General features: G+C 39.0%; 1 protein-coding gene across 6 annotated transcripts in view; it reads left to right on the plus strand.

Annotated features, from left to right (window-relative positions):
• The window catches only part of LOC140209516 (copine-8-like), a 669,962-nt gene that overhangs the window by 369,972 nt on the left and 282,171 nt on the right, over positions 1 to 17,819 (plus strand). For all 6 annotated transcript variants that reach the window (XM_072277770.1, XM_072277771.1, XM_072277769.1 and 3 more), the window contains one exon: positions 9,343 to 9,384. In XM_072277770.1, coding sequence (XP_072133871.1) covers positions 9,343 to 9,384 — 42 coding nt within the window. The remainder of the gene's footprint in view (positions 1 to 9,342; positions 9,385 to 17,819) is intronic.

Genomic DNA, 17,819 nt, shown 5'->3' on the forward strand with positions numbered 1-17,819 from the left:
AGTACTGCTGTACAACTTTGGTGACCTGTGCTTGATCCCCCAACCCATGTGGAGAATGCTCCTTTTCTCTGTTGCTACAGTTTCTCCCAAATAACAAAGACATCCTGAGAGGCTAATGGGCACTTGTAAATTACCCCTAGTGTAGATGATGGATAGATAATCACAGAGAGTTGGTTGGTGTTTGAGCGAAGAAAACAATAGAATGAGGTCTCGGACTGATGAGAAGACTCGAAGAAATGGTATTAACTTGATAAACCAAATCGTTGCATTCTGTCATAAGAAAATATGAAATAGATTCTAGCACACTGCAAGCTGTCAATGTCTGATCAAATGGCTCCTAGTTTCTCATTTACTCTCTCCTGCTTGTTTTCTATCTGTCAGAGTAATGGAATTTTGGAAAATAGTTACTGAGTAACTCCGTAGCAACTTCTCTCAAATCCTTGGGATGCGGATTAGTAGTCTTGGAGATACAGTACAGTATCTCATCTTTCACTGAAATTAATGTCTCCAATATTGAGTTTCTACCAATACTAATTTCTCAGTTCCTCATCCATTCTGGAGTTAATTACATCCACTATTTCCAAGAGATTTTCCAGATCCTGTTATTATAGTATTGCAGCAGAATAGATTGATCTGAAAGCATGAGTTTTGAAACCATCATGACAGCTGGATATTGAACTGCAAGGAATTAAATAAATCTAAAATTTATAAATGGATGCTCGGAACAGTAAAAGTGTGAGCTAACTATTGGTGAGGCCGTAATGTGTTTTCTGCTGTTCTCCACCAACTTAAGTTGTAAAGTGGTCTCTCTATACTATTGGGGGGTAACAAGTGCACGCAACTTTACTTAAACTTGTAATAGTTGTACATAAAAAATCATATTACTTAATCATTTTGTATAACAAATGGTTCCTTTGCAGTGCCTACATACATTTTCTATTGCTTATTTGTGATCCTGAATAGCTTTCAGCTGAATTAGTATCTTTTTGGCCTGCCATTCAGCCATAATGTAAGCAGTATTCAGTGTGATTCTCAATGATTAGAGGCCTGGTGGGGTAATCGGTACTTTACTGTGGTTTAAATTACTGCCTGCTGTTTTGTGAGGCAGCTGCCCTTCTGTTTCTTTACATGATGAACCAACTGGAAATTTACTGGCCCTGCCTCTTTTGTGACAGCTTGACGGAATTTATTTTTGTCTACAAGTGTTCTTGTCGCACTTCAAATTGTCAGTTCTATTATGAACTTGTGTGGATATATTTAGTTTGAAACGTTGACCATTCATGGCTGACCCACAAGTGGGATTGCATGGATGTCACACATATTCTGACTTTCGGAAAAAACCTAACCGAACCACACATCACCCCAACAAAGAAAACACAATAATATCTTTGAAAGTAAAAAACCCATATAACTTATCGCTTCTTTCATCAACGTAATATTCTGCACAGCACATTTACTGAATAAAAAGCAATGGTAAAAATTACATCACACCGGTTGTTTTCTAACCCCCCCCCCCGCCCCACAGTTCTTTAGGGAAACAACAAATCAGGGGAAGACCAATTTTCTTCTCAATCCTGATCTGCTATCTGGTGAAATTATGTCTGCTTTGTGACCTAATTCCACATTCTTGCTTTGTCTCCATGTCACATTGTATCTTTGCTTAACTACTGAATGTCAGTTACTGCTTTCAGAAGAAAGTTCCACATTTTTACCATTCTTTGCATGTACATGTTATTCCCTAACTTCATTCCTGCAGTACCGAGCTGTAGGTTTTGGACTATGTACCATATGTACAAACCCCATTTCCAGAAAAGTTGGGATATTTTCCAAAATGCAATAAAAACAAAAATCTGTGATATGTTAATACACGTGAACCTTTATTTAACTGACAAAAGTACAAAGAAAAGATTTTCAATAGTCTTACTGACCAACTTAATTGTATTTTGTAAATATACACAAATTTAGAATTTGATGGCTGCAACACACTCAACTAAAGTTGGGACAGAGTTAAAATAAGATTGAAAAGTGCACAGAATATTCAAGTAACACCGGTTTGGAAGACTCCACATTAAGCAGGCTAATTGGTAGCAGGTGAGGTATCATGACTGGGTATAAAAGTAGCATCCATCAAGGGCTCAGTCTTTGCAAGCAAGGATGGGTCGTGGCTCAGCCCTTCATGCCAAAATTCGTGAGAGAATTGTTAGTCAGTTCAAAAGGAACATTTCTCAACACAAGATTGCAGAGAATTTAGGTCTTTCAACATCTACAGTACATAATATTGTGAAAAGATTCAGAGAATTCAGAAACACCTCAGTGTGTAAAGGGCAAGGTCGGAAACCACTGTTGAATGCGCGGCACTGCCTAAGAAACCGTCATGCTACTGTGACAATTATAGCCACCTGGGCTCGGGAGTACTTCGGAAAACCATTGTCACTCAACACAGTCTGTCGCTGCATCCAGAAATGCAACTTGAAACTGTATTATCAAGGAGGAAGCCATACATCAACTCTATGCAGAAGCGCCGGTGAGTTCTCTGGGCCCGAGCTCATCTCAGATGGACCGAAAGACTGTGGAACCGTGTGCTGGGGTCAGATGAGTCCACATTTCAGCTAGTTTTCGGAAAAAATGGGTGTCGAGTTCTCCGTGCCAAAGATGAAAACACCATCCAGATTGCTATTAGCGAAAGGTGCAAAAGCCAGCATCTGTGATGGTATGGGGGTGCATCAGTGCCCACGGCATGGATGAATTCATGTATGTGAAGGTACCATTGACTCTGAGGCGTATATTAGGATTTTAGAGAGACATATGTTGCCATCAAGGCGGCGTCTCTTCCCGGGACGTCCATGCTTATTTCAGCAGAACAATGCCAGACCACATTCTGCACGGACTACAACAGCGTGGCTTTGTAGACACAGAGTGCGTGTGCTTGACTGGCCTACTGCCAGTCCAGATCTATCTCCTATTGAAAATGTATGGCGCATCATGAAGAGGAGAATCAGACAACGGAGACCACGGACTATTGAGCAGCTGAAGTCTTATAAACAGCAAGAATGGACAAAATTTCCAATTGCCCTCAGTTCCAAAATGATTAAAAAGTGTTATTAAAAGGAAAGGTGATGTAACACAATGGTAAACATGCCTCTGTCCCAACTTTTGTTGAGTGTGTTGCAGCCATCAAATTCTAAATTTGTGTATGTTGACAAAATACAATTAAGTTGGTCAGTAAAACCATTGAAAATCTTTTCTTTGTACTTTTGTCAGTTAAATAAAGGTTCATGCGAATTAACATATCACAGATTTTTGTTTTTATTGCATTTTGGAAAATATCCCAACTTTTCTGGAAATGGGGTTTGTACATGGCTTATAATGATGATGAAGCCCCTTTTCTATGACTAGCCAGCCAGAAGAAATGGTTTCTCTCTATTTGCCCTAACAATTTCCATTAAAACTTAAATCAAATCAGAATAAATTGTAAGAAAAATAGCTTCTTTAATGTTCTCCAAAATTAATCATTTGCTTCTAGACATCATCTTGGTACATCCACCCTATACTTCTTCCAAAGCTGGCATAGTCTTTCCCAGGAGTGATACCAAAAATTGCTCACAGTGTCCCAAAAGTTATATGGCTTTTTAGTTTCAAAGATAATATTGTGTTTTTCTGTCAAGCTGTCAGAAAAAAAATCTGTGGTCCCTATTAGGCAAGCCCTCCTAATATGAAGACCCGCACTGCATTAGCCTTATTGACTTTGCTCTGAACCCATCTGGAACATTTTGGTGATCTAAGAACCAAGGTGCTCATATTTCTATGAACATCCATGGTTCTAGATTTTCAGCATTTTGAAATTACTCTGTCTGTTGTAAGTCCAAATACATTGACCACAGATAACCTGGTTGAAGTACGCTTGCTACAGTTTAGCCAGTCATTCAAAGGATCAAAATCTCAATGTAAAGATTAGCTTTCTTTTTGTCATTTGCACATTGAATCGCACAGTAAATTGCATTGTTTGTCAGGAGAGTGAGATTCTCTGGGATTCTCTCAGATGATTTTTCACTCCTGATGGTTTGCAGTGTAAATAAAGACTTTTATATTTCCAAGTTACAGTTTCCATTTGGCTCAGTTTTATTCATTTACAAGAGTAGCACCAAGTTAGTCATTAATCTTCAATAACATGTTCTCAGTTTATTGTCCAAGGAGCTCTGGGTCGCTATAATCTCCAGGCTGCCAGCCAGCAAACACAGTTTCTTCTAAATAAATGCCATAAAGTGTCAAAACCAAAACAAAAACTCCTGCTGGTGGCTCCTCACCACCTCAAGCTGTCAACAAGAGAGGATTGCTGAATGAAAGAGATGGATATCTTGTAGTTGATTTGAGAATTATGCAAAGAATTTGCAGGATGACAGTTTTTTTGTACTGTACAGCTGCCCCTCATCAGTCTACACAAGTTCAAGGATAAAAAAATAAGCTTGATAATTTATGTTTTTCATATTCATTCTTCTTTCTGTGAGCAACAGTTAAGATTTCATGATTCATTAGGTAGCCTCAATTGCCTTGCTTATATCCCAAATTGTGATAGGCTTTGTCCATGTTCTTGGATCTGCACTTGGAGAATATTCCATCGTACTCATGACCTTTATCTTGTAGATGATGATTAAAGCTGTGGGATATCATTCACTACAGTCTTGTAGAGTTAGTAGTTAATATAGCTAATCTAGTTGATTCCCTGATCAATAGTATGCTCCAGGATGTTCATGGTAATGCATTGAATAATAAACTAGATTAAACTCTCTTTTATTGGAAGTAGTGATTGCTTTTGAGTAAATATTACTTGCCTTTAATCAGCCCACTTGAAAATTTTATCTCAGCCCCATTGCACAAGCTATTTCATCACTTCATTTGCTGAAGAGTTGTAATGAGAACTGAACAAACATTTGCACATCTGACCATGATACAGAAGGAAGACCATTGAAGAAGCAGCTGAAGAGCGACAGACCTACGGTACAATTCTGACCTTGCAAAGCTTGGCTGACTTTCCTGAATCTAATCACTGTGCAGCAGATGGGACTACATTGGGAATGCATTGAGATGCAAGAGCTCATTATTTGATTCACTCACCTCAGTCTCTTTGAACAAGCAAGATTAATATTGCCTGATGTGTAGTGAAGCTAAAACTTTGCTCTGATTTTTTTTTTTACAGGGGTTGCCTAAATCCATTTGTTGTAAATAGAAAGATTTTTGGGTTGGTATGCTTACTTAATGGATCTCCAACATACATACAGTACCTTGATGTTATCACCACTGTTACCAGGGAATTGTGTGTGTGTGCTGAATAACTGTCTTTTTTTTTGAAACTCAGGTTATCCACTCAGTTCTACATATTTCTTTCAAAAAGATTTAAAATCGTGTACTGTTAAAAAAGGGTGAAATTTATTTACAAGTCTCTAGAATATTTCAAACTGAAAGTTTTTGAGATTGTTGCACTGTTGGGAAGCAGGTGCACTGTGATACTCTCATGTTCAGTCAAATCACAGCAAGTATACATGTTCTTAGCAATAAAAAACATTGACAAGAATAAACTGCAATGCCTTTTCATCTTTACTTTTAAAGTCAATGCCTTCTGTACTGTTCTATTACATTGCTATTCAGCAGTGAAACTGCTGTCACTCCTGTGGCCATCGAGTCACAGTTAGCATATGCACGTAGATACTCAGAGAAAATGATGTTCTATACTTTGACAGTGCTTCTTTTCACAACCCTGGAATATCTCAACATGGTTTACGGTGGTTGAAAGTCTTTCTTTGATATTCACTTTATATATTGGGGAGAAGAATCAATTCGTACACAGCAAGCAAACAACCATGTGATGATTTATATAAGTACTGATGCTGGTAGGGATAAACAATGAGATATTATTCTCCACAATTTCATCAAAAAAGGAAGTTTATGTTGTGGTATAATAATATATATTATTAACCAAGAACACATGAATGAACATGATTAAACCCAATTGTATTGTCACTGCTGGTATCACATAATTACTGTGTAAAAATCATGGGACTTTCAGTATATGTTAAATACTAATTAATGAATTTTCAAAATCTATTGAAATTTTAAATGAGTTTAAGTATTAAGCTATAGGCTTGAGATATGTAGATCTGTAGAAAGGCAGATTTCAAAGGAATTTATGTTGATGGCAGGGTACAATGTGCTGATGTAACAGATAGAATATTTAGCACTAAGGATCAGGGAAGAAAATCCAAACAAGAATCTGCAGAAAAACTGCAAGTCATCGACATCCTTTGGCATATAATATTTAATGTATTTTTGCTGACAGTCAGAGAATTTAATGCCTGAGGGAAGTTATGAGTTAACATGATAAGAACTTAGCAAGCTCCATTTACAAAATGGTTGGGCTGTTTTGCTTACAACCATGAAAAGTGGAATTTTCTTTTTATTGGTCAGCAGATAGTCTTCAACAAAGACATCTTGTGTAATTGCTACCACCATCGACAACCAGCACATAGTATTAAGCAGTGTTACAAGTGCACTCAACTGTTCATGTTTATATTTCTTTTTGGCATCATCTGCAAACTCCGTAATGTTTGAACCATAGATACTCAAGGCATCACACTGATAATGCTGGTTAGTTTGGTGGCTGTCTCATCTCCTGTTTGTTTAAGTGAATGTATTGATGCCATTACTCTGATCACAGAAGAGTAAGGAGTTCTGGTGATAAGCACAAAAGATTCTGCAGGTGCTGGAAATCTTGAGCAACACACCCTAAGTACTGGAGGAACTCAGCAAGTCATCAGCATCTGTGGTGGGGAATAAACGGTCGATGTTTTGGGCCAAGACCCTTCATCGGGCCTCAAAGGAATTTTCTGATAAAGGGTCTTGCACTGAAATATTAACTGTTTATTCCCCTCCGTAGATGGTACTGACTTTCTGAATTCCTCAATATTTTATGTGTGCTGCTAAGGAATTCTGCTGATTTGACTGCATTTTATCCATATATTTCCTGGCCATTTCACTTCATTTTCTATTGGAGCCCTTGTATGTGTAGATTGGTGTGTCCATTCTACTACAATTCAGTGTTCCCACACAATGCAGAAAATTAAATTGCAATACTTCACTGAGCTGGAGCAATGAAAAGTGAAAGAATCAAGAAGGTGAAAATTATGAATATAGGTTCAAACTTGATCGATGATTAGAAAGGTGAGGGGATGAGGATTTAAAGTAAAAGGTTACTATAGGTCAAGGGTATTACAAAGTCCCTGAATTCATGTTGTGGCTGTTGCAAACACAAGCAAGATCATATAGCTTACCCGCATATAAGCATAGGGTTTCAGTTTGGAAGTGGTTGTGCATGCTTTTTAGTCTCTTTAGTTTATGAACTATGCTGTATTCTGGAATAAAACAGATTGCTACAGATATAAAATGTCATTTTGCATGTCGAAATTATAATTTTTGATTCATGATTATTTCTTGTTCTCAAAGTAGTGAAAGTGCCAGTCATGTGCAGCAAACAAATTTCCACTGTTACTTTGCATGCTATTTCTTCCGATGTGATTGATACCCTAGATGCCCAGAAATAATTGAATGGAAGTAAAAATGGAGCTGTATGATTTATTATCACACATACATCTTTCCATTTATTTTTCAATTTTCTTACAAATGGGCAAACCACTATCCTTGTACCTTCTCCTTAAAAATAATAAACATGGACGATCAGCAAAGTTGGGCTGTTTGTTTTTATGGATGTTTGTTTTCAAGCTGACTAAAAGTTTGTGAATTTTAAAAAGAATTGCCCAGAAGCTGCAATCCTTTACACAAGTTTAATAACAATGCTAGAATTGGGCCTTACCCTGAAAAATAGCCGTTGAATTAATCTTAGTCCACTGCTGCTAATGATATATATATTTGAGAGCTTTTAAATGGGTTTCTAGAAGAGTATAGGGAAAAGAAGTATAGTTTAAGAAATGTATGTATAAAGCGGGATGGTTAACTTAGACATAGTGGGCTGAATGGCCTGTTTCTCTACTGTACAGCTCTATGCCTCTCTAACTAGACTCAACCTATTTAACCTATTTTTCATGGACACATTTTAAGAACTTCTATCCTTGTATTAAAATGTTTTGAACATTGTGTAGGAAATTTTATAGACATTCTTCCAGTCACTTTCCATAAATCCAGTTGAAGATCAGCAGAAATCTTGGAGGCACTGAAGCTTCAACCATTCTTTACCAGTACCCTAGGACCAATTGATTTTCAGAATTTGCAATAATTCTATTCTTTAACCTTTTAATCTGCTCCCTTTTCAAAGATGTAATTAAGTTACCTTCTCAGACAAAGTATTCTGATTCTGGCCATCAAAGTATTCCTTCATATCAATTCTGTTTCCTGTGTAAGTAGGGCCAAAGTCTGTGGCCATTGATCCTTCAGATATTTATTTCATCTCCCTGGCGCCGAATGCATCTGTTAAGACTTATCTTGCACTTCTTTGCTCAGGCCGCCTGTTTCAACAGACAATCCAAGTAAGTAATTGCTGAATTATGGGATCATTCTGGCCCATGTCCCTTATACCCTTCTGAAGGGGAGGGAACGTTGACTCAGACCATGAGAGGCCTGCATCGGGCATTTTCATGCCTTACAAGGCGCAGATTGGAAGTCTGTGTGGGGCGCCACTCCTCGCACAGACTGAAGGTGGTATCTAGAACTGGAAACAATATTGCAAAAGGGGTGTTACTAACTGGTGTGTTATCATAACTTGCTGAGTGTTGTACTCTCTACATCCATATAATAGAGCTCAGGAACTATTTGCATTATTAACTAACTTCAAAGATATGTGCACAAACAATTTAAAGTCTCTTTATTCTCGCTTTCCTTATAATTATACCATGAAGATTTTTATCCATTTGTTGAATGTCTGATTTAAAGTTGGTTTTTTCCCAACTAATTGAAATGCAAAATGCCAAAGATTTACATTGCCATGCTCTGCATTTCCTTGTATGTAAAATCATATTTTATCTCAGATGGTCAAGTTATCTCAATGGCTTGACAGCCCTTGGATAAGTCAGCCAGCTCACAGTACTCAAGGGGAGTTTATGGTTATCTCTGGGGCACACTTGTTTCCTAAATGAGCTCCAACAAGGTCTGATTCATCTAATATAATGATCGCAATTTTGGTGGCAGTGGAAAGAAATTTTATCGACAGAGCTCAGGCAGCTTTTTCTTTCTCCAGAATTCTATAAAGAATATTAACTGTACTAGGGTAATCATCTTGAATAATGATCTTGCCTCAGATTTGCAATCAAGCATTTATTCATTGCTTTCTTTTCTTTACAGAACAATCAAGGTAGAGGTCTATGACTGGGACAGGGATGGCAGGTAAGGCTTGGATGAGTGCACATTTATAATGTTACATAAGAAGTCTAATCCACGAGAATACTATTATATTTTCCAATCATTAGTTATTCAGCTAAAAGACCCTGCATTCTGCATCGTAATTGGCATCTTGTGAGCTCTTGAAAGATCGGATACCATCTGGTATGAAGCAGCTTTTGTGAAGGGCATCAATATGATTACCAAGAACTGTGCTGTGTGTATCTTTGTAATGCATATTTGCAGAATAACTCTTGGCAAATTCATTGCAGCCTTGCTTCAGGTAGTGATCACTTCAGCAAGGAGTGAATTTTTAGTGACTTTTTAAAGTATAATATTTCCTGGCAATTAACTTAATCATATTTATCATTATGTTTCCATTTGTATTAAATAACAACAAGTGTACAAGGAAGAATTTTTTTAAGTTTAGTTGATTATTTTAGTGAGATATGGGTGACTATAGGGATGGAATTAAAGGCTTATTGGTGTGTCCTATGGTAGTCAAATATTGTGCAGTGTAAAATAACTCTGGTGTTGCCTGAACCAAGGAGCTCTGGGAAAGGATTCTGCCACTCTCTCTTTGTACAGCCCATTATTGATAACTGTGTCCTTGGTTAGTAAGTCCTTGTGTTCCCTCTGAGCAGACGTATTGGCATTTGTTCTTCCTCTGCTTCATGCCAATGCTGAACAGACTTTTCATCATCCTTCCTATTACCTTCTCCTTGAGCTTGACATAAGCTTTCATCAGTGAATCATTTTAGAACACCTTACTGTGTTAAATTTGGTATGAGTTCTTCAGGAAATTTTAAAAAAAGTGATAGATGGATAATTTACTTTGTTTGGATATTGAGAATTTTCTGTGCCATTATATTTTCACCTTTAGGGTGCTGAAGAAGGCTTTTGACACACAGACCTTCATCAGTCAGGGCACTGAGTATAGAAGTCAGTAAGTTACAATACATTGCAGTTGCGCAAGCTGCTGGTGAAGACGCACTTGAAGTATTCTCTACCCTATCTAATCACTAGCACTTTTACTAACTTTTCTCAAATGTTAGAATCCTTAGTAGAATCCTAAATGGAAATGATGAAGGTTAAATTACCAAAATACATCCAATATCACTGTAATAAAGCTAATTATGGAGTTGAACCAAAATCTCATCAATTTATTATTCAGAAGTTTATCGTTATCATTCATTAACTCCATCATGGCTCTAGCATCTGTTGGATCAGACTGTTTAATTCTTAGTTTAGGCTGCTTAATTATTATTTTCTTTACAGTTTAACAATTAACTCTTGATACTTTATATAATTACTTATATGCAAGTAACTTCATACTATGCTTCTTAGTGGTCACAGTGTGTAAATGCAAATTCAGTGTGTTCACTGATATGATTCTGGAAGCTTTTCTTGCTTCTGCATTACTTCAGTAAAAGCTTTCTCATTGGCTGACTCTTATCTGCAAAATTTGAATGTAATTTCCTTATCTATGGGTATAAAATAGCTGACCATAAAACTAGCACCATCTTGATTCTCAGTTGATGTCTCTTTGTTTTTAAGCTTTGTGCTATTAGCTTCTGCTCCTGTTACTGTCCTTTTCAAGTTTTCCATGTTCTATTAACGCTTAATGAAATGATTGTGAAGCAACAAGTTTTGTGCCCCTTTCCTGACTTCTGAAGGATCTTGGATTAAAACATCAGAATCCAACAATTAGTGTAGTAGGTGCCAAGATATTTTGTAAAGTTTAAGGAATAATTGCAGACAAAGTAGAATTTTTAGCATGCAGCAAAAGGAGTAAGAACTCCCTCTGTTCCAATTTGCTTGAGAGTAAACTTAGTTCTGATTCAATACCATTGTATAAAAATTAGGATTGAAGACTACTGCATGGCTATTTAATAAAAAAGATGTGTAAAAATTTTTGGTTGCAGGACAATCTATTTCAGTTGCACAATTATCTATTTTGGTACCTACTGAAATTATTTTGTTGCACAATCTATTCAGTTACTAGATGATCTATTTTGGTTGCTGGGAAATCCATTTAGCTGTAATCTATTTGGATGTACTCTATTTGATTGCGGGACTATCTATTATCGTTGCTGGATAATCTATTTGGTTACAATCTATTAAAATTTCATGATTATGGTCAAAGTAATAAAAAAAAATGTGTGAATTAAGTTCAATTCAAACAATGGCCAAAGTTGTGACACCTACAACAAGCTCTTACCTGAATAAAACATCTCAGATTGATAAAATTAATGAAAAAGTTTTAATGAAATATACCAACAATATTAAGAGAATTAAGATCCAGAAAATGTCTAAGGGAAAGGAAAAGCTCCTACTGATTTAGAGATCAGACCGCATGGTCGGTTTGATTTAATGTGCAAGTGATTGAAAGTGTTAATGGGACAAATCAAGACTTTATTAAGTTTTTAACTTGTGATAAACTACAAAACAGCATGGTAGAAACAGTAAATAGTCTAAAGAGCACATCTTTGCATTGAATGAACAAAAGAAAAGATAAAATTGAAGTGCAGTGTACGGAGTTTCATAGCAGACTGAGTTAATTTTTAACAGAGCCGCCTTGACTTCAGGGGGTGGTCCTGCTGGTGACTCTTCCTGTGATGCTACTGCTGGCACTCTGCCCTGGAAAACACTGCCTGCATTGAACAGTTTCTGGAGACAGCGACACCATCTGAACTCCGAGGAATTGTAGCCCACGGAACTTTCCCCAGAGACAGTGACTCTATTTGAACTCCGAAGAATTACAGCCTGTGTTGGTTGGACAGTCTCCCAACACAGCATCACCATCTGAACTCCAAGGAATTACAGGATGGACATGACATGGACTCCTACAGCTGCCCCTAGGAACTCAATTGAGGATGACAGTGATGAAACAATAAGATTGACAGTTCTGTTACAACTGGCCCCAATAAAGACCAAGTGAGTGAAGACACAGAACTGAAGATGAAACCATTGCTAATCAATGTATTGGCGAGCTAGTGGTAGAGTCATCAACTATTGCTCAACCACTCAACAAGGCAGACAGTGCTCAGAGTACCCTGGGACTCTTAATGAAAAGCAACTGTAAGTGTCTTGAACTTTAAAGGCAATCCTGTGTACTGCGCTTGCAAAAAGAATCCCTGTTAGAGGTACACCATTTACCCTGTGTACTAAGGAGAAATACATGATGGCAGTCTTAACTCGTGAGCATGGAGACTGACAACTTCCTGTTGATTATTATTCTGCCAAAGGCTGTACTCTGACAACTCCTCAAAGAATGAGAGAGGAAGTTGAATGGTTGCTTCTGAAACTGAAATACTGCCATCAGAAAGTATTGCTCCTGGTACCTAAAAACTTTGATTGAAGCCTGTAAGTTGGCAGAAGGAAGAGCAGTTACTATCTACAATGATTCTCGATATGCTTTTGCACTGGAAGGAGATGGCGCCAGTGAACAGTGCTACCAATGGTGATGTCCTGAAGACAGTTCATGAAGCAATTCACTTCACTTCTTTTACATCCTGCTCCTGTGCCTGTTGTCTACATTCTGCCAATGTGATTTCAGGCTGATCGGGCAATCTGACGCTTTGCTGACTCCAAACGTTTTCCAGGAGGCTGCAACCAAAGCGTGTAGCATGGAGGTCAGGGAGCCTGGAGACGGGGAGGGGGCATGAGCCTATGATTGACTTCATCTCTGGCCAATCTCGCTCACTAAAGCGCTGAGGAAGATTGTCATCATCGAGGAGGCTTCAGCGCCATCTACCATCCTTTTGTTGAGACGGTGTCGGCATGTGGCGCTCTCTCACTCTCTGCTCCCGAGGGAAGGTCCTTGTGTTCGAGTGATCTCGCTCTCTCCCTGGATGCTGTCGGTGGGTGGTGCCAGATCAAAGTTTAATCAACGTGGATTCTATATTTGGATTCTAATTTAGGTTTATGTTGTGTTCCAGTTCTGGCCACTCTTTTATGTTACTACTTGCGGGCAATTTTTGAATAGGGGCACTAATGAACACTCAGCTGAACCGAAATATGACTTTCGATTTTGTGTTATACATTCTGTGTTTTTGCTCTTTTTTTTTTGTTGCCGCTTGCGTGATTTTTTTGCCCTTGTAGGTTGGGGGCGGGGGGTTGATGTTTGATGTTTTTCTTTGAACAGATTGGATCCATGGTTCTTCTTTGTTTCCAGACTATTTGTGGAGAAGACTAATTTTAGAGTTGTATTCTGCATACATACTTTGATAATAAATGCTCTTTGAATCTTTGAAGTCATTCATAATTTTGGAAATTACGGAGACAAACAGGATATCTTACAGCAGTAGAAACTCCAATCAAGAGTGGCCAACTATGACAAGAACTTATGGTTGTTATGCAACCATCGTCAGAAGTTGCTGTGTTACAATGTAAAAGCCACTTCGAATTGACTGCAGTGGAAAGCCATTGGAGTGCATTCACAGAAGAAACTGCGGAAAAGGCAGCATGGGAAGGAGTAAAAGAAATAAAAGAAGTACCAAGAACGTACGCAGTAAACCTGACAACAAGAATTATGGAAACAAAGTTGAACTCTGTATCACAGACAAGCATACAAGATTATCTGGCACAGCATACACACTCTCTAGGACACATTGGAGTGTAAAAGGTGATGAACAGATTCTCCCAATGGTGATGGAATCCACAAGCTCAGGGCACAAGCTCTACAAACTTTTGAAAGATGCATGACATACCAGAAAAAAAAATCCTGGAGCAGGGGAAAAGCTACCACAATTAAGTGCTCCTGCTCCACCTGGACAATCTTCACACTTTCAAGTGGGCTACATTTCTTTACCAAAGTGTCAAGGATACTCAGTCGTACTGGTAATAGTAGACAAATTTTCAAGATGGAAGCTATTCCAGTAAGAAAAGCCACTGCCACTCACACAGCAAAAATCCTGGTCAAGGACAATATTCCTAGATGGGGATTGTTATGTCACATCAAGCCTGACCAAGGAACACATTTCACTGGGAGTATTTGTCAGGAATTATGTCAACTGATGGACATTAAATGGTCTATCATTGTCCACATCACCCAGCGGCATCAGGATAAGTCAATTGAATAAAACGAATCATCAAACAATGACTGACTAAGTATCATGAAGAGGATGTACCATGGCTTATAACTCTTCCTCTGGTGTTGGGGAGCGCCAGAGCAGGGCATCCTACATCACTGCTGGGAGCCCTCAATCTCAGAGAGGCTGATATGCACATTATGGGAGACAGTTTAGTTAACTATTGTGTGAAATTAACTCTAGCTGTACAGTCTGCTTCTCAGAAGGTTTCTGCTGCTTGGAATGGTCCAACAGAAGGAGGACAAACTCTGATTCCTGGTAAGTGGGCACTGATTAAGAAACCACATAAGGATCCACTGACAGCTCGATGGGAAGGTCCCTGTCAAGTGCTGTTAATTACCAACTTGCTGGTGAAAGTAGAAGGTAAAAGTAAGTGGATACACGCCAGCCACGGCAAACAAGCTAAAGTGGTACCTGTGAAAGACAATGAGCACATGGTTAATGTGCGAGTAACCTCTGAACCCAATGCCTGCATGGCTGGGCTACAGTGAGTAACCAGCCAGAAGACATCAAGCAAGTCGACAACTACTTGACATTATGAAATTCACTCTAATATTATTTGTTGTAGTTATATTTTTGCCAATTTTCACCACTCACAATGTATCAGCTGAGATGTCTCATAATGCATGCTTGCGGATATCTCATGAATTTGTTGATGCTGTTAATGCCTCTAGCTGTTTGGTAAATTAATATGTACCACACACATCAAAATATTCACCCATGCTCGGCATTCCTCCAGATTCAGAACAAACACGCATCCTCTTTATTAAACATTCCAACAAAGGCGATGTTACATTATGCCTATGATTCATTACTCTCAAGGGATTTATTTATATATATATAATGATCATAACCCCCACATACCATCTTGAATTGGATCACTTATGTAAATGTAATCAGCATGATTTAGAAAATCATATCATATCTGACCCTATTCATGTCTTATCCTGGGTGACATCTATATCTGTATTTAATTTTTCATGTGTTCACTATAAAAGCTACCTTTTGCTTAACTTCAGAAGGCACCATTCCAGTAAGGCATAGTTCATGCAATTATACTTTGCATTGTCCTAAATGGGGTAATGACTCTGGAATTTTCATTGACAATCAGAGAAATCTTACAATTCATCATAGCCCCTTTGATGTAGTGTCTTGGTCTGAATCAAAGTTCATGGAATAATACATACTTACACCTCTCTTCCATGTAATTGGTTAGAATTTTGTTATTAAGGTATGTTTTTCCTGCCATGAGGCATGCATGCACCTTATCTTTACCTCCCAAGTCTAGATATAAATAAGATATTTTAGAGGGCGATTGTTTGGAACCAATTTTATTCCTATTATATGGTGTTGCAGCCCATCAAACTTGCACACATGGGGCAAGGCAGAGTCATCTACATGTCCACTGTGCTCCAAGCGAGGAACCCTGGAGCACATCCTCAGCGGCTGCGCAAGGGCACTTGGTGAGGGACGGTACAGGTGGAGGCATGATCAGGTCTTGAAGACCATCACTGAAGCCGTCAGCGCAGGAGTTGAGTGGGCAAAGCGGTCCCGACCCTCCAAGCAGACCATTGCCTTTGTCAGAGCTGGGGAGCAGCCAATACGTGCCAAAAGAACATCTGCAGGCATTCTGAACTCTGCAAGGGACTGGCAGCTGTTGGTGGACCTCGCAGGGCAGCTGAAGTTCCCCAACAATATCGCATCTACCACCCTGCAACCAGACATTGTCCTAGTGTCTGAGTCTACTAAGCCAGTGGTGCTGCTGAAGCTGACAGTCCCATGGGAAGATAGCTTGGAAGAGGCCTTTGAAAGGAAGCTCTTCAAGTACGCAGGACTGGTCAGCAACTGTCAGCAGGCTGCATGGAGAGCGAGGTGTCTCCCCGTGGAGGTTGATTGTAGGGGATTCATAGCCCGTTCTTTAGTTCAAGCCTTCAGCATTTTGGGCATTGAGGGAGAGAGGAAAAGGAGAGCCATCCGCAGTACCACCGATGCGGCAGAGAGGGCCTCAAGATGGCTGTGGCTCAAAAGAGGGGAGCCATGGAGTCATAAGTAGCTAGCCATCTGGGCACAAGCTGGGGTCTGACCAGCCCCGGCTGGGTCACCTGGAGGAGGTTGTATGATGTTGAAAGACCGGAAACACCCGATGATTCCAGGAACATCACTGAAGATGTGTCCAGAAGCATCAATAGATGTATGTACACAGAGAGATTAAAAATATGCTGCAAAAAAAAAAGAGTAAGCAATAACATGGCTGATGCCTTTGGAACAGTAACAACAGAAATAGTTGTCATGCATAAGATGGTTCTTCAAAATCGTAGAGCATTCAATCTTGTCTTTGCAGTCAAAGCGGGAAACGTGCAGTTATAGGTAAGGAATGTTTTACTTATCAGATGAATCAGAAGACATAACTAATTTGACTGATTATATCCATAAATAAGCAGCTAAAATCGGATTCCTTTCTGGATTCATTTAAGTCTCAGAAGCTGGGATTATGCAGTATAATGAGTAACTTTATTCACATTAATATACCTTATCATTTATATCTTTTTTACTTTTTAAAAGTGATCATAAGCTTGTGTAAGTATGCCTCCTAATCTGCCTGACCATGATATAATCTTATGAAAACTTTGGCGAATATATATCCTAATCTAAGTTAGGATATTTTCTAACTTAGGAAGTCTTTGACTATTTTATACCACAAGTTTTTCTGCCTCTGAATTTTCAGGTATAATGATTCTAAGTGTATGATTTAGAATCAAATTGGGGGAGTGGATTGTTGAACTATAAGTGGAACAAGTGCTACACATGCCCTTACACTTCCTCCCTCACCACCATTCAGGGCCCCAGACAGTCCTTCCAGGTGAGGTGACACTTCACCTGTCAGTCGGCTGGTGTGATATACTGCGTCCGGTGCTCCCGGTGCAGCCTTCTATATATTGGTGAGACCCGATGCAGACTGGGAGACCGTTTCGCTGAACACCTATGCTCTGTCTGCCAGAGAAAGCAGGATCTCCCAGCAGCCACCCATTTTAATTCCACATCCCATTCCCATTCTGATATGTCTATCCATGGCCTCCTCTACTATCAAGATGAAGCCACACTCAGGTTGGACGAACAACACCTTATATTCTGTGTGGGTAGCCTCCAACCTCATGGCATGAACATCGACTTCTCTAACTTCCATTAATGCCACTCCTCCTGTTCTTACCCCATCCCTTACCCCTGCTCTCCATCTTCCTCTGGCACTCCCCTCCCCCTTTCTTTCTCCCTAGGCCACCCATCCCATGATCCTCTCCCTTCTCCAGCCTTGTATCCCTTTTGCCAATCAACTTCCCAGCTCTTAGTTCT

Source organism: Mobula birostris, chromosome 14 (assembly GCF_030028105.1).
Source record: "Mobula birostris isolate sMobBir1 chromosome 14, sMobBir1.hap1, whole genome shotgun sequence".
Classification (NCBI taxonomy): Eukaryota; Metazoa; Chordata; class Chondrichthyes; order Myliobatiformes; family Myliobatidae; genus Mobula; species Mobula birostris.